This window comes from Heterocephalus glaber, unplaced genomic scaffold (genome assembly GCF_053883595.1).
Source record: "Heterocephalus glaber isolate CG9 unplaced genomic scaffold, H.glaber_assembly_v1.0 deba00001606, whole genome shotgun sequence".
Lineage (NCBI taxonomy): Eukaryota > Metazoa > Chordata > Mammalia > Rodentia > Bathyergidae > Heterocephalus > Heterocephalus glaber.
This window is the reverse complement of record NW_028258377.1, coordinates 41,080,004-41,100,305: the sequence shown is the minus strand read 5'-3', so window position 1 is coordinate 41,100,305 and position 20,302 is coordinate 41,080,004. Positions and strand designations below refer to the sequence as shown.

Here is a 20,302-nt window from a genome sequence, read left to right as displayed (position 1 = left end):
GGTGAGGCCGAGATGCTACCTGGGCTTTCGGGAAGGCCTTGGATAGAGTGGGCCCTTGTCCTTCCTTCCCTCACTGGATGGGGTAAGGTGGCTGGGCCAGGAAGCCGCCTTACTGACTTAGAGAGAGAGCCTCACACTCTATGGACGGTGGAGGAGAGACTGGGAAGCAGCCTCATTTCTGATTTGGGTTCTTTTCTTGGTACTGGGGATTGAATCCAGTACCTGAGAGGCAAGCCAAGCGCTCTACCGCTGAGCTGCATCCCCAGAATCCCCTTCATTTTATTTTGAGCCAGGGTCTCACTGAGTCACTGCGTTGGCCTTGAACTTGCAGTCTTCCTACCTCACACTCCCAGGTACCTGAGTTTCAGGTGTATGCCACTGTGGTGGGCTTAAATGCCTGTCTTGCTCCAGTATAACAGGGATTTTCTGTTACCTCACACTCAAATGGATTCCGAGGCATATTGTACTAGTGTCTGTTCTAATGCTCTCTTCCAAGAGCAGTGAAATCCTCTTCTGATTTCTGGTTTCGTCCCCCTCCACCACATACAGTCTGCAGGGCTGTGTGGAGGAGGTGGTTTTGGAGTCCAGGCCCCTTTCCTCCTGCTGCACCCCTCCAGGCACCGCCTGGCACTCAGCACTAGGAGGCCTTGGAGCCTCTGCCGAAGAGTCTTCTCACAGCCTCCTTCATGTCAGGCTGTAGATGAAGGGGTTCAGTGTGGGTGGGGGTCACGGCAGTTTGCATGATGGCTGCCACTGGGCTGAGGTGGTGCCACTGGGCTGCCATGGTGTCCTTGGCCGAGAAGGAGTCTGGGGGTCGTATGTAGATCCCCAGGACGGTCTTGTAGGACAAGGCGACCACAGACAGGTGGGAGCTGCAGGTGGAGAATGCCATGCGCTTCCCCGAGGAGGATGGGATGTGGAGGGCTGCTGGGGCGATGTGGATATAGGCGACCATGATGAACACGCAGGGGACCACGAACAAGACCACAGCCCCCAGGAACACGTGCTGATTGCCTCGCGTGTCCGAGCAGGGGATCTCCATGGGCAGGTCAGCGTCGCAGAAGCAGTGTGGGATCTCCCGGGCGGGAAGGCGAGCCTGTGCCTGAGGAATACTGCACCGGGGCGAAGAGGGTGGAGCAGGCCCACAGCAGAGCTGCCAGGGTCCCGCAGAGCTGGGCTGTGATGGTGGTGCAGCATTGCGGGGGGTTGCAGACGGCCACGTACCGGTCCAGCGCCACGGCGGCCAGCAGACAGGCGTCCACGTTGGTGAAGGAGATGAGGAAGTACATCTGAGTCACGCAGGAGGGGTAGACATGGTCCTCACGCCACCACATGGCTGACCAGGAGCTCGGGGATCAGGCTGGTGGTGAAGCAGATGTCCACAAAGGAGAGCCTGGAGAGGAAGGAGTACATGGGCGTGTGCAGGCGGGTGTCCGAGGCGATGCCCAGGATGGTGAGTGTGTTCCCGGCAGCGGTGACCAGGCACATGCACAGGAAGAGCCAGAAGAGGACTTGCTGCTGCCCCGGGTCCCTGGTGATGCCCTGCAGGAGGACCTTGCCGAGTCCCGTCTCGTTCTCCAGCCCCTGGACATCTCCCCTCAGCTCAGCGAGCTACTGTGCCGCACCATGACAAGGGACAGTTAGACGCCAGCAGGGCCCTGAGGTGCTTCGAGTCCAGAAACAGATCCAAGTTCATTCGCAATGAGACAAGCGAGCAGGGTCGTCTGCTGGAATAGTGACCGCTTTTTAGTAGGGACATGAGAGCCGTCGCACTGAGCTCTTTCCATGCACGAATTCTTCACCCTCCCCCCCCAAAGAGGGACTTTGTTACCCCATTTCTCAGTTAAATGGCTGAGGCTCAGAGTGAGTCCTTGGTCCAGACCCCACAGTAGGAAGTGGGAAAAGGGACTTTGAAGCCAGCGTGGTCTGGCTCCGGAGCCTGTGCCCTCAGCTGTCATGCTACAGAGCGGAGTCTGGTCCGTTCTAGACTCGTACCCAGGGCAGAGTCGCCGGCCCCAGACAGGCCCTCCTCGTCGTGTGCCAACTGTAAGGGGCAGGGAGGGGATTGGGCCCTGGTCTCCAAGCACTGATGGCTGAGGAGGCGGAGCCTAGTGTGAAAGGACCGGCCGGAAACATTCCAGCCTCCCAGCGGACAAAGGCCAGCGGTGGCGCTACCGGCCAGAAGCCTCTGACAGTGGCACTCAGTTCTGTGCATGAACCTCTGCGAGGCTGTTCTGGTTTTGGCCACCAGTGTGAGGAGGCCCCTGCGCCCTCCCCAGCAGCTGGCCATGTGATCTTGCCCGCTCTTCCTCGGCTTGGGGCCTCAGTGTGCACCTGGGGAGTACGCAGTATTGTGGTTTCCTTCACCCATGACACTCACCTACCAGTTATTCCTTAATACATGGTTTTTCAGGAGAGCAAAAAGTCTGCTGAGCACTTTAGGATGTCCCTTTAGCATAACCTGTGGCTCTTTCTCCAACTGAGGGTAGTGTAAGGATGGTGGGAGAGATGTGTGCACATGTGGGTAATGCAGGGAAGACTAGGATGGGGACGAAATAAGTCTCGTAACCTTAGCAGCAAGACTTCCTCCATGTTGCTTTATTGAAACATCGCACTGAACCTCATCTAAAATAAATCGGACCAGGCAGAAAGTACGTAAAATCTGTCCCATGTAGTTGGGTTCCTGCTGGCACCACAGTGTCCCCAGGAGTCCATGCTCAGCTCCAAGAGCCCTGTGTTGTGCTCCACCGTGTCTAGGCATGAGATTCATGAAGGACTGAAGACAAATGTACACTTGATAGAATTTTTACAAATCAACCAAGTGTCGTTGTAGGTAGGTTTTCAAGCTAGGAATATACTTTCTTTAATAGGTGCTATTCAAATTTTATATTTCCTCCAGAGTTAGTTTCATTAATTTGTCTTCCAAGGTACTTCTTAGAAGTTGTCCAATTTATTTCAAAACAGATTTTTGTAATATGCTTTCTATATCCTTTTAAATTCTGTAAAATCTGTGGTAATGTCTCCTAGATTTTGATATTGTAATTTAAAACATGTGTAATTGATATTGTGTAACAGGAAGTCAACATCTAAAGGAGCAGGGGAAGTGGGAGGGGTAGTGGAAAGGAAAGAAGGGAAAAGAAAAAATATGAGAAAAGGGAAAAAATAGAAACAAAATCTTTGCAAATAGGGAAGGGTGGAGGGGGTGAAGGGAGGGCAGGGGAAGGGGAAAAATAAGAACCAAGATATTCTTGTAAAGGTACAGGATCCCAATGATGAATGTAACTGTATTTCATACCTAAAATGTACCAATCAACTTAATGGGGAAAAAAAATCAGGCAAGCCTTAAGACTTGGAGAGAATGTGGTGGATGTGAGAAATGCTTCAGTCAATGAGAAGAAGATTGGATACAGGCCAGCAAGAGGCCAAGAGATGCAAGCTTTCTGCTTGAACCCACCGTCCTGTGTGGGTTTCTCCTGGCCTCCTCCATTTTTCTGTTAGGATTGGCTGCCAGGGTGCAATGAGTGCCTTAGGAGCCTTAAACTGAGCCTGTGCTCAGCACAGAGATGCACAGGGAGAGGCAGGAGGCCATGGGATCACGGTAGGGGTTGGTGAGTGGCAGAACCCAGTCAGGAAGGAGCTGATGCTGAGGAACGTGAGCACTGACTGGCCCGGAGATCGGAGGGAACAGGGCAGGGAGCACTGATGGGCAGGAAGGCCAGTGGGGGGAGGGCACGTGAAGTGTGATCACTGGGGATTCAGGCGATGATGCTCTGGACACCAGTAAAAGCAGGTGGGAACTGACCTTGTCAGTACTGAGTAGGACAAGGTGGGAACTGACCTTGTTGGTTCTCCTTCATGGATAGGAAGAGGTGTGAACTTGGGCCCCATACAGCAGAACAAACTGTGGTCTTGGAATCAGAAGTCCTGTTTCCCAAACCCAAATCCACAGTTAATGTACGTCTCCATGTCCCTAAGGAGCTACACAAACTCTGAAGGCATCAACTTTGAGGGTACTCTGTTTTCTGCAGCCCATCCAAACCTGAAGGCATACAACCACTTCCATGGTTCAGGAGAGCTGCTGTCTGTAACTTCCTGTCACCCCTCAATAACCTGAACCCATGCTGACTCACAAAACATCAGAAGTTAGGTTGGTGTGCGGTCATCCAAGTAAGTTCAGATGAGTGAGGCAGGGGAGGACTGAAGTCTGGGTCGGAAGAAGAAGGACCTAACATGGCAAGAGAAGGGAGAGATTGGACCATTCTGTAATTAACAGCTACTACTTATATAGCCCTAGATAAGTTAACCTTTTGAATGAGTCAGTTACCAGGGTAGGAGTAGCGTCCACTTCTCTGACTCAGGGTAGCCAGCTCCAAAGACTTCTGAAATTCCTAGATCAGTGTGATGGCTGGTGTCTCATGGGGCTGTGAGTTGTACCCAAAATGAAGGAAATCTAAGTATCTCTGATTCTCCATTTTCCTTGTCTGTAAAGTGACTGTCTTGCAATCAGCCCATTTCATAGAGAATTTACTGGTTTTGTAACTCTGAGGACCTGTCATCCACTAATTTACAAATGGACCATGATCGCATGTCACTAATTAGAAGGAAGAGCCAGGGGTATTAGCCTCATTTGGGTTCTTATTTCTCTGTTTCTATGAAAACTTAATGTATGATGTCCAGCACCACTGAGCTCTAAAGGGCACTAATTCTGGGATCTGAGAATTAGCTTCCTCAGGGCTGCTTTCTTGTCCCGATTCCTCAGGCTGTAGATAAAGGGATTAACTAAGGGTGTCACCACTGTGAAGATGACAGAGGCCACCATGTCTTGCATGGAGAAGGAGGATGAAGGGTGCATATAGACCCCCAGGATTGCCCCATAGAAGAGGGAGACCACAGTGAGGTGGGACCCACACGCGGACGGGGCTTTCCTTATCCCATGTGATGATGGCAACTTCAGCACTTTAGAGAAGATGTAGGTGTATAAAACAACAATGCATGTAAATGGTGTCAGAAATATCACCCCACCCTCAATGAAGGTCATCAGGTCATTGACTAAGGTGCCAGAGCAAGAGAGCTTCAGGATAGGGTAGGGGTCACGGAAGAAGTGGTCCATAGTGTTAGAACAAATTTTGAGTTGAACCATGAGCAATGTGTACAAGACAGCACACAGGTTTGTAATGACCCAAGAGAGGGCCACCAGGAGGACACTGAGCCTGGGCCTCATGATCATGGTGTAGTGGAGTGGGAGACAGATGGCCACATAGTGGTCACAGGCCATCGCACTCAGGAGGAAGCCGTCCATGTTGATGAAGGTGATGAAGAAGTAGATCTGGGTCATGCACTGTGGGTAGGAGATGAACTTGCTCCCCACTACGTGATTCACCAGCACCTTGGGGACTGTGACCGATGAGAAGCAGATGTCCACACTGGAGAGGTTGGCCATGAAGAAGTACATGGGCGTATGGAGGTGCGGGTCACAGCTGATGGCCAGGATGATGAGCAGGTTCCCGAGGATGGTGAGCAGGTACATGCACAGGAAGAGCCTGCAGAGAGCCTCCTCCTGCTCCTGCCTCCCAGAGAGTCCCAAGAGGAGGAATTCTGGGACTGCAGTGTGGTTGTCCCCATGCCTGTCTGTGGGGAAGAAAGTGTCATCATTTTAGAGCGTTGTGTGCCATCACCTGCTGCACAGGCTCACACAAGCCTAGGTAGGTTGGAATGCTACTTCCGGTGATTGCACTGTACCTGTCAATCACACAGACACACATCACGTCTCAGCTGATACGGTTGCATTTAACTAAATGACTGTGGTGGGCACAGGAGGGAGAGCCAGCACTGCACTGTGCCGTCCCCTAGAAAGCACAGTCCTTCCAGCACTGGGCAATCTTGTCATGAAAAACACCACCAAATCTCACACAGCAGTGTTAGTTTCCAGTCTGGGGGGCCCACATTACTCACTGTCCAGGCATGCATGCAACCTGTGGGCTGAGGGTTGCATGTGCCTGATCTGTTTTAATTAAAATTGGTTGAAAATTTACCCAAGTGGAATCGTCTTTACTCAGCAGCACTTGATGAACAGGCACATTTAGTCTGTGGCTTCTTCGTTTTCTCAGAATGTGGGCTACCCATGGTTTTGTAAACCCACCTCATGTTTTCCCCAGCATTTTACCTGCAGCTAAGGCACTGCTGCCACAGCTCACAGCCATGGTCTGGGGACCCACCCTGCATTCTGGTTGCAGGGTACAGTGGCCTCCTCCTTGCTGCCTGTCTGAAGAACAGGTGGATACTGCTGTAGCTGGATGCTTTTGTTCTGGGGTGGAAGATGTGTACTGATTGATAAGGAGCACATAGAAAAGATAAGCCCAGAAGAACCCAGTATGCCAGAGAGAAGTCAGGGAAACCTTATGAATGCAATGTTCCCAAAGAAATTCCTGGTGTCTGAAGAGGAAATCAGAGGATGCATCAGAGGATGCATCATTGGAGCTCAAAACTGGCGGGAAAGAGAAAGGAAAGAGGGAGCCCCCTTGTGAGGAGGCCTGGCTGTCTCAGCAGAGCACGCTGTAGGGAATCATCGGAAAACACTGCTTACAGGACATGTGCAGTGATCAAAATTACAGTGAATGTCCAAACTAGAAGATGAGTACAGTAAAAGACACATTGCCATTATTCCTAAGTACTCAGAGTACCCCCTTGCTTCCAACACATTTATCCCATAATTCGTGGCATTTTGTCTTAAGATGTAACACAGCTTTGAAATATTCAAAAAATATTCACCACGGTTTTCGACCATCCTTTGTCCATGTAATGGGGACGAGGTGACTGCCTCTGTGAGAGGTAAATTAGTGAAATTAAGCCCAGCAAAGCACTGAGATGTGACATCGTTTCAACCTGGGTCAGCTCCCAGAAGCCAAGCAGGCGGAGCAGCATCAGGACCAACTAGAGGAGTTCGTGATGAGGCACAGGTGAAGGAGAACTTCCAAGCTGAGGGTTGGGGAGGCTGTGGTGGGTTCCGTCATGAAGAGAAAGAAGAGAGCATCCTAGCCTCCGGATGTCAACGGTCTAATGTTCACAGCACGCAGGTTCCCAGAGGGAAAGCGAGACAACGAGGAGAAACAGGCTGTCGAGGGCATTTGTTCCGTTGTGCTGGAAATGCTTCTAAGGTCGAATATGGAGAACACCCAGCTCAAATTCTCCTGCACTCTCTAGTGATAGTGTCTCTATGAGAAGTGGGGTGGCCTTGGTATGGTGAGTTACCGGGGACCATAGCACCACTCCATGCACGGTTCATGGTTCCTAGCTCAGGGCCCAGCAGGCTGAGGTTCTGCAGGAATCTGCTGCAACATGGTAGATCCTGTACTTCCTTCCTCTTACTCTCATTGGATACTCCCCCATCTTCTGGACTTTGATTCAGATTTCCAGGCAGGGAGAGATGCTCTTACCACTCCTTTGGTCATCCCCTTTAGTTTGTGTGACTTCAACATGCTGATGTCTGCTGTCATGCATGAATCTCTGAGTCACGCAGTGTGTGACTGTGTGTGAGCCACCTGCCATGTCTGCATCACTGCGTGTTTGTGTTCTCCCTAAGCAAAGGCTGCTCAGTCTCTGGATTCCTGTGCAGGTCACCATCCCTCTGTGGGGCTCTGAATGGCTTCCATGGAGCCACTGTGCTCACAGAGTATCATGAATGATATAAAGAAGGTACTGGTGCCAAGCTGGGGACTAGGGGCAGAGCAGGAGGGTCCTGCATGGTTGGTGCAGGAGTCTCTCTTTGGTTCTGGGAATGTAGGCTCCTGGGTCTGAGCTTCTGGCCAAGCTGAGCCATAGCCTGCAGGCCCTACTCCTAGGTCAGCCAAGCCCCATTGTCTCCTTCCTCACCCACACCCTATTTCCTACTTCCAAGTCAGAATCACACTCGCTGCTCCTGCATGGACAGCACGTCCTCCCAGAGAAAGGCTTGTTCACGCCAGACCAAGAGATGTTGCCCCTTTGAGCTTCATTATATGCAGAGGGATTTCATGGCTGTCTTTCCAGATGTCAGTCTGCCATTCTGCCGCTGGAGGTGGCTCAGCCTCACCTGCTCCCACCCCTTCTTACCTGGGTGCTCTCTGACGCTGTTAGGTGCTCTTCTCTCTGCCCACTCTGTGCTGGTCTGTCAGGATGTGGGGAAATCGAAGCTGGGCTGAGACAGTGGGGCCTTTTCTCTCAGGGGCAGGAGAGGCTCTCCTGGGCCAAGTCTGGATAATTAGGGGCAAACAAATAGATCCTCCCTGGCTATTTCCCCAGAGATGGAGATTTCCCTGCAGACCACTGCTACTCTGGGTGCTGAGGGTCGGTTCCTCAAAAGTCCTCAGGAGGACCCATGTTAATTGTGCATTACTGTATTCTGTGTGGACTGGAAACGTAGCATTGATAGAAACTCAGTTCTTATGCAAATACCTGCTGCACAATCTGGAGCATTTGGCTCCTGTATCGGTCAGTATTTACTAGAGAAACAGCTGTAATACAAGACATACAAATACACATGAATTTCCAAGGTTGGCTTACAGTGTTCACCCAGAGTCCGATGAAGAAGAGTGCAGAGGGTCCGTCTGCACACTGGAGACTGAGGGATTTAGTCGAAGGTCTGGAGCTCACTGCAGTGCGCCATGCCAGTCAGTATCAGGAGGCAGAAGGGTCTGTGAGGGAGGCTAAAGAGTCTAGGCTGAGGGGCTAAGAATCCACACTGGAAGCCAAAGAGTCTGCGCTGGAAGCCACACATGACATCCAAGGTGAAGACGAAGCTTGGAGTCCTCTGAAGAAACAGAAGCAGACCCATCCTCCCCATTCACGCTTTGTATCATCCAGGTCAGGAGCTGCCCCATGGTGGGTGCTCCACACCCTAGCAGCCTGAAGTTCGAGAAATGGTCCCGTGATGGATGTGCCATCTATAGGTTCATTTGGGTCTCCCTTGAAGCCTCATACAGGGTTTTAGCAAGTAGACTGAAATTGGCTATCCACAAGCCCCAGGAAAGACAGAATCTCAGCTTTGGAGGAAGGGACCAAAAGGTCCCAAATAAGCTTTTTCCAGTCTAAGGTGATCTCTCGTTATTGATATGAGATCTTAACCCCAAGATATTGTACTGCAGCTTGAGAGAGTTAGGCCTTTTCCCTCGAGACCCTGTATCTCTTTTTGCACAAGAAGTTGAGCAGTCTGGCCATGTGTTGTTGGGAGAGTTCAAGAGTGGGACTGCACAAAAGCAAGTCATCTACGTATTGAAATAGCTTAGAGGGAGACAGTTTTAATTTTAAGAGATCAGCAGCCAAGGCCTGTCCAAAGAGGTGTGGACTATCCGGAAAGCCCTGTGGGAGAACTGTCCAAGTAAGTTGTTGAGAGTGTCCTGTATCAGGGCCAGTCCATGTAAATGCAAAGAGGTCTTGTGAGTTGGGGTGCAAGGCGATGGTGAAAAAGGCATCTTTGAGGTCAAGAACCATGAACTGGCATAAGAAGGGGATGTGGGATAGCAGAGTGTAGGGGTTGGGAACAACAGGGTGTATAGGATGTGGAATTGATGGCCTTCAGGTCCTGTACCAACCTGTAGGAGCCATTCATTTTCAGGACTGGAAGGATAGGAGTGTTGTAGGGGGAATGAGGTCGTCTGAGTAGGCCCTTATTGATTAGGCCAGTGATTATAGACTTTAGTCCTTTTAGGTGTCTTAAGGCCATAGAGTATTGTGGGATGTTTGAGAATTGAGTGACATCCTTCAGAGAGATCTGAATGGGAGGGTGATGTTTATCAACAAAAGGGTTAGAGGAGTCCCAGACCGAGTGGTCAGTATAAGGTGCCTTGGAAGAAGATGAGGTCAGGTTGAGGATTGAGTCAGTCAGGGGGGCAGCCAGGAGCAGCAGGACACTGGTAGGGTCTGAATTGGTTGGGTGGAGAATGAGTGAGGCCCTCAATTTAGCTAGAATGTCCCTCCCTAAAATGGGGGTAGGAGAACTAGGAATAACCAAGAAACTATGTGAAAATGTGCTGCCTAACAGGGAACAAGCTAGGGGTGGAGTAATTAGTGGGTTTGAAGGCATCCCTTGAACCCCCATGGATGATTACTGTGGAGGGACAAGTTGGGCCTGAGTACTGTGGTAAGGCCGAGTATGTAGCCCCCGTGTCAAGCAAGAATGAAATAGGCTTACCTGAGAGGCTGACAGTTATTCTGGGCTCGTTGGAAGTGATGGCCATGGGGGCCGCAGACGACCCTGGGCACTGTCAATCCTCCATTGCCAGGCCAATGAGCTCAGACAGAGATGTCTCCATACCTGCTGCCTGGGCTTGAGGAGGGGATGGCCTCTTACCTTTTCGGCAATGGGGACAGTCAACCCTCCAGTGACCCCGTCTGTTTGCAGTTAGGACAAGGGCCAGGCAGTGGCTTGGGATTGGGGCATTCTTTAGCCCAGTGCCCAGTTTGATCACATTTAAAGCAGGCCCTGGGAGGCCCATCATGAGTGAATGTCCTCTTGTAGGATTGTGGTTTACCCTGTAGGGCTGCTGCCAGCATCTGATAATTAGCCACTTTTTGTTGTTTTGCCTGTTCCTCATGGTTATTGAACACCTTAAAGGTGATATTGAGGAACTTGTTTTGTGTGACCTGGGGGCCCTCCTTGACCCTTTTAAGTTTTTTTCCTAATGTCAAGGACAGACTGTGAAATAAAATGAGTGTTAACAACTGTGCCTGCCTGAGATATAGGATCAATTTTGGTGTATTTTTAGAGAGCATGGGTCAATCAGGAAAGAAGCTGCACAGGATTTTCTTGGGGTATCTGAGTTATCTCTCTGATTTTGTCAAATCAACTATCTTTTGGGAAATCCTCTTTAAGCCTTCTATAAGACAGACAATCATATAGTCCCAGAGGTCCCTGCCTGGGTCATCATCCTGGCAAGTCCAGCCAGGTTGGGTATCTGGTACTGCCTGTGTGCCCACTAGCTTGGTCGGGTCTGTGGCATGGAAAGCATCTGCTGCTGCCTGGGCTGCCCTCCAGACCCTCTGGCGCTCTTCTGGGGAGAGAGTGGTGGAGAGAATTGTGTAGATATCTCGCCGGGTCATATCATAGGACTGAGTAAGGGAGTGGAATTCTTTAATATAGACATCAGGGTTGGAGAAGAAAGAGCCTAAGCATTTTTCAATTTGAGAAAGATCAGAGAAAGAGAAGAGAACAGGTACTCTAACAATGTCCTCTGTCCCAGTGACCTCTCAGTGAGGCATCTGTGTGGCTAGGGCTGATGCTGGGAGGGTGGGGTAGTGAGAATGGGTGTGGGGTGGGGAGTGTGGGGGTGAAGGTGGGTGTTGGGGGGGCTGGGAAGTGCAAGATGGTGGAGATGAGGGAGGGTCACAAGATAGTGAAGTTGAAGAAGCACGAGAGGAGATGGAAGAAGAGCTGGCCAGGTTATAGGGTGGGGTAGCGTGAGCAGTGAGTGATTGGCAGGATCAAATGTGTCAGAGTTGGGAGGGGTGCACCATGAAATTTGGGCTAGAAGTATCTGAGAGGGCAAACAGCTTTGACAGAGAGAGAGAGGCGAGAGTGTAGATAGAAGAAGGCTTGTAGGTAGGGGATTTCTGACCATTTGCCATTGCGTCGACAGAAATTGCATAAATTGCTCAGTATGTTAAAATCGAAAGTGCCATTTTCAGGCCAATGAGACCCATTATCTAATTTGTATTGAGGCCAAACCTGATTACAATAGAAAATGAGTCTCTTTGGTTTAAAGTCTGGTCCTAACAATCCAAGGGCCCTGAGTTGTGACAGGAGGCAGCCTAGGGGCATTGAGAGGTGGGGTTTGGATTGTTGCCTCCCAGGGGAGGAGGAGGCAGCTCCCTAGGAGAAGAGCAAAAGGGAAGAGCATCCTCATCCTTTTGACAAACCCCAAGCAAGTCTCCAGAGGGAGAGAACGAGTGGAGCCAAGCCAATGGGGCATCCCCCAGGGGCACGGTCCTGGACCCAGCAGCCAAGGGGTCTCTCTGACCAAGTGCTTGGATTTTTGAGAAGACCCCGGGGGGAGAGAATGAAAATGAAACAGAGGACACGAGGAGAAGGAGGCTGAACTCCCCACTCATCTGGAGATTGATGACCGGTGTGGATGTGTAGGGTCAGCAATGGCAAAGGCAGAGACCCCCGAGAAGGTTCTGGCTCAGCAGATGTGGTCCAGAGGAGAGGGCCGAAAGGCCAATCGACCCCGACCCTCAGGGGATCATCAATTAATTGACCGCCTACCTCCTGGGTATTGACACCAGATATGTCAGGTAAAAGAGCTGAAAACCAAGACCAGACCAGAATGACAACAAGCCTTTATTGCAAGGACAATCTGCCAGGCTGTTTTTGAACAAAGGAGTGCAGCAGTGTAGGGAGAGCTTTTATGGGAGCTAGGGTGGGATTTGGGGATGTGATGGTTAGGGACTGGAAGGATTGAAAGGTGCATGACCGGGGATTAGAGGAGCCTGTGACATCACTAGTTACTAGGAAGAGAGCAAGTATCAGGTTACTCGTTTGGTGGGAAAAGGAGCATGTTGGGAAGAAGGTTGTCTTTTGGTGGGAGAAGCCATCTTGGGGTTGGGTTTTAGGTGGTGAGCAGGGTATTATGGAAAGGAGCAGGCCAGTGTGGGTGGGAAAGGAGCCATCTTGGAACTGGGTTTAGGTGGGAAGAAGGGTATTAAGAGAAGAAGAAGGTAGCTATTATATATAGCAGACATCTTAAGGTCAGGGAAATCTATCAACATACAAAAGGTTCGCATCCTGAACACCTACAATGCATTTCACCATGCGACAGCATCCTTAGAGCTACAAAACACAGTCCACATTAAGGACAGACGTGGTGATCGCCCCCTTCTTGATCTCAGGTCCAGTTCCTCTCACCTTGACCTGGAGCAGTGGAAAGGTCATCCCTCCAGTCTGTCTGTGGTGTCACCGGATGTGCGTGGGTCACCCGCACACAAGAGCCAGAGGCCTGGCTGGGATCGGGCCCAGCCTGAGGTGGACTTGCATGGGTTCCCTGTGAGTTCTGCCACAAACTTCAGGCCCAGTCTGGGTGGCAAAGGTCAGGAGCTGCCTGTGCAGTCTGCAGTGTCTCCATAGGCAGCAGGGGCTTGCGAAGGGCCCAGGTCCCCAGGTGCAGGCTGGACCTTGGCAGTGCTGCGGGCTGTTCTCTCACCCCGCCCCATTCTGCAGCCTCCTCGTGGCCTGGACGGTGGTGGTGTCCAGCAGTCCAGCAGCAGGAGGCCAGGTTGGTGGCCCTGTCTTCCCCATGGCCACCACAACCCCCAGGTCGTCTGTCCCCGCTCCGGGTGCTCCTCATGTTTTGTGGTTGTTGCTGTTTTTCTGTTCTGTTATTGTTTATATTTCTTCCTTCTCTCTTTTCTTCCTGGCTTCTTCAACAACTTCCCAAAGTTTGTGTAATCTTCTTTTGTCATCCAGCCTTCCTTCTATCCTATTCCTCTTGTTCTATTTCTCCATTTTTCCCCCTAAGCCCTTTAAAATTTTCTCCCATGAGGGTAAAATCACCACCTTGAGGGCATATTTACTGTATACAATTTTCTGGTTTGTTTTATATTTTGTTATATAACCACAAATATAGTTAATATGGTTAAAGGTAGCAAATCAATAGTTATCACAGTTTGTCATTTTCTAGGTCGTGTTTGATGCTGATTGTACTGTACTAGTGCTGATTGTACTTTGTTAGCCAAGGTGACAAAATTGTGCTAATCAGTTGTCCTTCCTGGTATGCCAAGGCTGAGGTTGCCTAAGGATCAAATACAGTCTTCCAGTGCCAAAGAACCAGGGGCTAGGCCAAATAGGCAGCAACTTTTCATTCCCAATCAATTTAAGAGGTAGGGTCTTGTAACAGCTCAAAACCCAAAAGCCAGCTATACCTAGAAGATGTCTCTGAGATGTAGTCATTTCCAAAGGGTTCTAAATACTAGTAATAAAGCAACTTGCCATAGCAATTTATATGCATCAACCCAGGAATTAAACTAAAAAAAGAGAAAATGAGAAGACACTTAAACAAGATAGAACCCCAGGCTTCCAGCTCACCAAAGGCAAACCCAGGAAGCAATGATGTGGAACAGTTTGAAAGCCGACCACCTGGACGCTCTGAAGTGGTAACAGTGGAAGTAACAAAGCAGATGAACGACGCTCTAGGAAAAATCAAATCAGAAATAATTTCACACATAAGTATAGAGATGGAGCTTAGGACAGTGATGGAAACTATGAATGTCTAACATGGGAATGAAGTGGAATTCATGAAACATTGAAACAGATATTCAGGAAATTAAAAATTTCATTGAAAATTATGCAGAGGAATGAGCCAATTCTGGTAAGAATGTAAGGTGGTGTGGCTACTTTGCAAAAGATCTAGCTGTTTCTTTATAAAGGAAATCTCTACTTCTATATTGGTCAGCTCAGGCTGCAGTAACAAAACTCCATGGAATGGATGATGTCAACAACACAAGTTTATTTTTCATGCTTCAGGGACTGGAAGTCCATGATTGAGGTACTGAGTCACTCTGTTCAAGCTGAGGGCTCTCTTCCTGAAGTGCAGATGATCACCTTCCTAAGTCTCCACATGATTTTTCCTCCATGGTTGAGCCGAAAGGCAGTGGGAACTATGGGGGTGGGAGGGGGAGGAAAGAAGGAAGGGAGGAAGGGAGGGAGGAGACTGGAGCACAGCAAAGACCTGGGCAGTTGGGCCTGGCCTGTCAATCACGGAGACTTGCTAACCTCAGGGATTCAGGACACCAGGGCAGAACAGCTCCCCAGCTCTGCACATGATGCCAAGCTTTTGGCACAAGATCAAGTTGGCTTTGGGGGGACAGCTTAGATGTGATACCTTTTGTGCCTGAAAATAAGATGTAGGCAGAAAATAATCAGCCTCGGAAACTAGAGGTCAAAAATGCCAGCCCCCACCAGCCTGTCCCTGCCCTCCCTGCCACCACAATTCTCTTGCTCAGTGGCTGCTCGGTAAGCCAGGGAAGGCCAGGAAAACTGATTGAGGTGGCCTTTTTGACCTCTAGTTTTCAAGGCTGATTATTTTCTGCCTACGTCTTATTTTCCAGGAAACAGGGTATCAGAAAGAGGATATAGAGGACGGTGGTCATTAACCTCCCAGCTGCTGCGAGTCCTCTCCCCAGCCCACCCTGCAGAGTGTACTTCCTGTCCTACTTTAGCTGGCCACACTCACTCTACAGAGCACTGATTTTCCCAGCACTATTTCTTCTTGAGCACTTTGTTTGTCCTTCTTTTTCTTCTTCTTTGGCCTTAAGAGTACATTAAACTTTGACATCCATCAATTTTTCCATCCAATTCCTTCAATGGAATGGTAAGAGCCCTCTGATACCAGTAACTCTGGGTTCTCTTCCTATGGACATGAATCCTGTTAGACAGGGCCCCCACCTGTATGACTTCCTTTGACCTTAATTACTTTTCCTATATCCCTTCTTGCAAACACAGCTTCAATGGGGTGATGGCCTCAATATATGAATGGAATGGACATAAAATTCACTGCATAAAACATACTGTTACACATTTGTCCAAGGAAAAATACCAAGTTGTGTTCACAGAAGTCTGTATACAATGGTTATAGTAGCCATGTTCATAATCCATAAACTGGAAACAGCTTCAGTGAGTGTGTCCAGACAGAATGAAAACAATGACCAATTAAGATGTGTCCCTAATGGGGACATCTGGGGAATCAAGCCTAGGGGCCATGAAACATGGTACTGTCCGCATGGAAACCTTGATCTCCAGGGACAGAGGATCTGTTTGGTCCAAGGCATCCAAGCCTGACCCAGCAGAGGCACAGGTCTCATGGTTGCTGTTCGCTCCAGTGAGAAATGGCCCTGTGTTCTCAGCCCCAGCTGTGAATGTCCCTTCGCCCAGGGCCCAGAAGGAGCCTGCAGGGATGGGGATTTCCTGAAATCACCTGACAGCATCAGACACCAACCAGGTAAGAGGGCTGGGAAAGCAGGGGAGGGCACAGTTTCCTCTGAGGATGCAGATTCGTGTGGACACAAACACAGACACTGGCATTTGAAAAAAAAAGCCCACTAAATCCCACTGCATCTAACCAAGTTCAAACAATGAAACATCTGTGTTCTGACATGTAGGGTCCTTCTTCATTAGGCATGTGCTGTCCAGTGCAGAACAGAGTGTGCACATTTCCAAGACTGAAACAAACAACAGAAAAGGAGGAAGACTAGGACGCTCAGCAGTATGAGGAGCATCAATTGCCGGTGATTAATAAGCTTGACCCTAAGTCCAGAGCCAAGAACGTGTACCTCCACCACCCCAAAGACGGACTGCTCCTTACACAGCGAGACCCTCCTGGTCTGGCCCCTGCTGCCTGGGCATCCATTGCTTGCACTGTCCACTGTGCTCTGTGATCACAGAATAAAGGGTCTCACACTGGGGGTCTCGGACGCCATTCCCACTTCCACAGAGGGATAGTGACTGGGACTAGAATCCAGAGACACAGCAGCCTGTGTTCAGGGTTCAGGTTCAAGTACTCAGTGATGCAAATGTCTGCGGTGGCTCAGACAGTCACATGCCGGCACAACTCACAGAGAGTAATGCAAGAAAGCAGACGGCGATGTGTGTAGTCACAGCAATTCGGATCCTGGTCAAAGGCAGCTGTAGGAGCATCTCTCCACATGAGGAATGCAAGGGAAATGCGGTTAAAATCCTGGAGACAGGTGGTGGACAAGCGTCGGAGTCAGAGGATCCAGGGCATGAGTGCCCAGGTGCAGCGGGTTCCGCAGAAGGGAAAGTGGCTGCAGTGCACACCAGGATGCAACAGCAGAGCCTCCAGCAACCGACCCCCCTGATGGCAGGAGGCACTGGACACGGGGTGGAGACTCACAATCAGCAGGTGTGCTCAGTGTTGGGCCTTCGGAGCGGCCCAGCACAGGGACAATCTTGTGACCTCTTTCTCTCTGCGCCCCCTATGATAGCCTAGCTGGACTGACGGCCAGAGCAGCAGCGTCGAGTGCTTGGGACACTCCTCTCTCTGTCTCTCTCTCTCTCCCTCCCTCCTTCCGCCCCCCCTCGGTGACATATTTTACTAACCCTCCGTTGCTCCCAGATTTCTATGCTCCAAGTCACCCATGCATATCCTGAGCAGCTTCCAGCTTTTTCTAATACTTAGGGTTAGCATTTGGTTCTCAGAATCAATCCAGCTGCAACAGTTTCACATCTCAGCACTTGGCTCCATTTCACTAGTTTAACTCACTGCTCCCTTGATGTGCACACTGTATATTAGAATCAGCTGCTGCATCTTCCTATTCCCCTTCCTCAGGCCTTTGCTTGCACAAGGAATGCAGCTCCTGTCCTTTTCCCAGGAGTTCTCCCAGAGGACGGATTTAGAATGTTTTACTGACCCCCTGCCTGAGGTAATTGTGGCCCTGGGATCATCTTTGGGATGCACCAAGGAATTTCCTCTTAGTCAGTAGATACTGTTCCTCCCAGAACAAGAAGAATGCAGATTCACAAGTCCTCTGTTCTGACCAGCAGCAAGGAGCAGGAACCCTGCACCAGCAGCCCCAGTCCAGGCTCAGGCACCTAGACCAAAGTGCTGAGCGACAGTGATGCTGTCCTAATGGTGACTAAAATGCTGAGAGCAACCATGAGGCAGCAGTATCAAAGCTCATGGTCTTCCAAGCTTGAGAAAATAAAAGGTCACCGATAAAATTTCCAGGGTTATTGTATGGCCCTTAGTACACAATATTCCTTTTCATAATTTATTCAGTAAATGGTAGCTAAACAAAACAATACACAAAAAAAGCCCCTCGGCTGGTTTAGAACTCTAAGTGTAATTGGCCCTGTAAGTTGGGGTAAATCTAATTGCACCATCTTGGGTAGGTTTACCTACAGAATAAGTTGTTACACTAAGTTAAATATTGTAGAAGAAAGTATTCACATATAATACTCAGTAAAAAGGACTGGGGTTAATAAAACTGTATGCATTAGTAATTAAGCCATATTTATTAACTGTGGTTTTTCAATAATATTCAGTAAGTTAATTCTGCTTTAGTTAAATCTCAATAAATGAATAACCTTCCCAAATCATGTAATGATATCTTTTCCAAGAAAATGTTGGCACATTACGTTCTGATATGATGATACTTTCTTCTCCACAGACATGGATGGGGACAACCACACTGCAGTCCCAGAATCCCTCCTCTTGGGACTCTGGGAGGCAGGAGCAGGAGGAGGCTCTCTGCGGGCTCTTCCTGTGCATGTACCTGCTCACCATCCTCGGGAACCTGCTCATCATCCTGGCCATCAGCTGTGACCCGCACCTCCATACGCCCATGTACTTCTTCATGGCCAACCTCTCCAGTGCGGACATCTGCTTCTCATCGGTCACAGTCCCCAAGGTGCTGGTGAATCACGTAGTGGGGAGCAAGTCCATCTCCTACCCACAGTGCATGACCCAGATCTACTTCTTCATCACCTTCATCAACATGGACGGCTTCCTCCTGAGTGTGATGGCCTGTGACCGCTATGTGACCATCTGTCGCCCACTCCACTACACCATGATCATGAGGCCCAGGCTCAGTGTCCTCCTGGTGGCCCTCTCTTGGGTCATTACAAACCTGTGTGCTGTCTTGTACACATTGCTCATGGTTCAACTCAAATTTTGTTCTAACACTATGGACCACTTCTTCCGTGACCCCTACCCTATCCTGAAGCTCTCTTCCTCTGACACCTTTATCAATGAGCTGGTGGTTTTCATTGAAGGTAGCATGTTATTTCTGACATCATTCACATGCGTTGTTGTATCGTACGCCTACATCTTCTCTAAGATACTAAAGTTGTCATCATCCTGGGGGATAAGGAAAGCCTTGTCCACGTGTGGGTCCCACCTCACTGTGGTCTCCCTCTTCTATGGCACTGTTCTGGGGGTCTATATGCACCCTTCGTCCTCCTACTCAGTACAGGACATGGTGGCCTCTGTCATCTTCACAGTGGTGACGCCCTTAGTCAATCCCTTCATCTACAGCCTGAGGAATTGGGACATGAAAGGAGCCCTGAGGAAGCTAATTCTCAGATGCTAGGATTAGAAAATGTTAGTGCTCTGAGAACTATATGATATCATGTGTTTCTTTATTTTTATAAAGAAAGTGAGGTCCATATTGCTGCCAAACTCACTCACGACTTCCTCTAACTAGTCACATGGGATCAAGATCATTCTTTTAAATTTGAGGCTGACAGGTACTCCTAGCCAAAAAACATTTGTTTGCTATGAAAATTGCAGATTTTATTGTACTCATTTTACTGTTAAGAGCATCTGAAGATCAGGGATATTTGGATACTCATTTTTGGTGCAGTCTAACAATCCACTAAGACTCGAGTCTTACTCAATTCCAGAAGACTTGAGAACTGAGCCTCCCTAGGTTCACTTGGTCTTTGCAGCTTCAGGTGAGAGCTGTTACAGCCACCCTCGTGACTGACGAACAGAGAAGTCAGCACGCCGTGGGGAGAACAGCTAGGAACTACTGACTGCAAAGTGTTCCAGACTCTCCGTCTGGGGACTAAGGGTGGTGGCAGTGTCAGTTCACGCCTCCTCCTGCCCAGGCTTGTAACACAACATACTGCCTCCCACACAACGTGGAATTTTTGGTGTTTTCTTACTCGGCACAGGTGTCGGTCGGAGATGGTACCAGAAATTTCAAAGAGTAGCTCTTCTTCTCCGTGGACTCTTTGCCTCCCTTCAGGTTTAGATGACCCCAAGGAAACAGATATTCCCTTAGAGTGGCGAGTTACTGAAGCAGCTCAGAGACACCAGGACAGGAATCAATTGCAGAACTGGAGTTGGAACCCAGGACTGCTGATTCCAAGTCCATGGTTTGTTCTGTCCTATGCGTGCAGCCCTCGTCTAGTCTAGAAGATCAGCTCCCACATTCCCTTGCCAGTGTGCAGAGCATGCTCACCTGAAAGCCCTGTGCCCAGACTTCAGCCGCCCTCCCCGTGGGCCTTCCTGCCTGCCTGTCTCCTCTCTCCCTTCTCCATTTCCCCCACTTGCGTGGCCAACGAGGCCTCACTGGCAGCTCCTGCCTGCCTCAGTCCTCTCACCCTCCGCTCCTGCCTTGATCTCCGCAGCAGGAATCCCACAGCCTCTTGCACAGGGCTCGCTTTCAGCCTCCTGGAGTTGATCACACTCTGGTAAACGGTGCTAACAGAAAAGGTGGAAGCAGCCAGGAGACCCCAGACACGCGTCCTTTCCGGTAGAAAGCCTGGCATGCCTTGTTCTCAAGCTGGCCTTCCGGTTTCCCTTCTCGATAA

The 20,302-nt window shown here is 49.7% G+C and overlaps 1 protein-coding gene and 2 pseudogenes across 1 annotated transcript; 1 reads left to right on the top strand and 2 right to left on the bottom strand.

The window, feature by feature from the left end:
• Positions 1-637: 637 nt before the first annotated feature.
• On the bottom strand, positions 638-4,063 carry LOC147823032 (olfactory receptor 1f45-like; annotated as a pseudogene).
• Positions 4,064-4,699: 636 nt separating this feature from the next.
• LOC101710725 (olfactory receptor 1f45-like) lies at positions 4,700-10,211 on the bottom strand. Its single transcript, XM_013077398.2, has 2 exons — positions 10,166-10,211; positions 4,700-5,628 (listed from the first exon to the last, which is right to left on the bottom strand). The coding sequence occupies exons 1-2, from the start codon at positions 10,209-10,211 to the stop codon at positions 4,700-4,702; spliced, it is 975 nt and encodes a 324-aa protein (XP_012932852.2).
• A 7,944-nt stretch (positions 10,212-18,155) lies between these two features.
• On the top strand, positions 18,156-19,212 carry LOC101710369 (olfactory receptor 1f45-like; annotated as a pseudogene).
• Positions 19,213-20,302: the final 1,090 nt, after the last annotated feature.

Excerpts from the sequence above, each read along its gene's own strand:
- LOC101710725 (XM_013077398.2), bottom strand. The coding sequence starts at position 10,211 with ATGGCCATCACTTCCAACGAGCCCAGAATAACTGTCAGCCTCTCAG. Across the intron at positions 5,629-10,165 it reads AATAACTGTCAGCCTCTCAG|ACAGGCATGGGGACAACCAC; the intron begins GTAAGCCTATTT and ends TCTTCCCCACAG.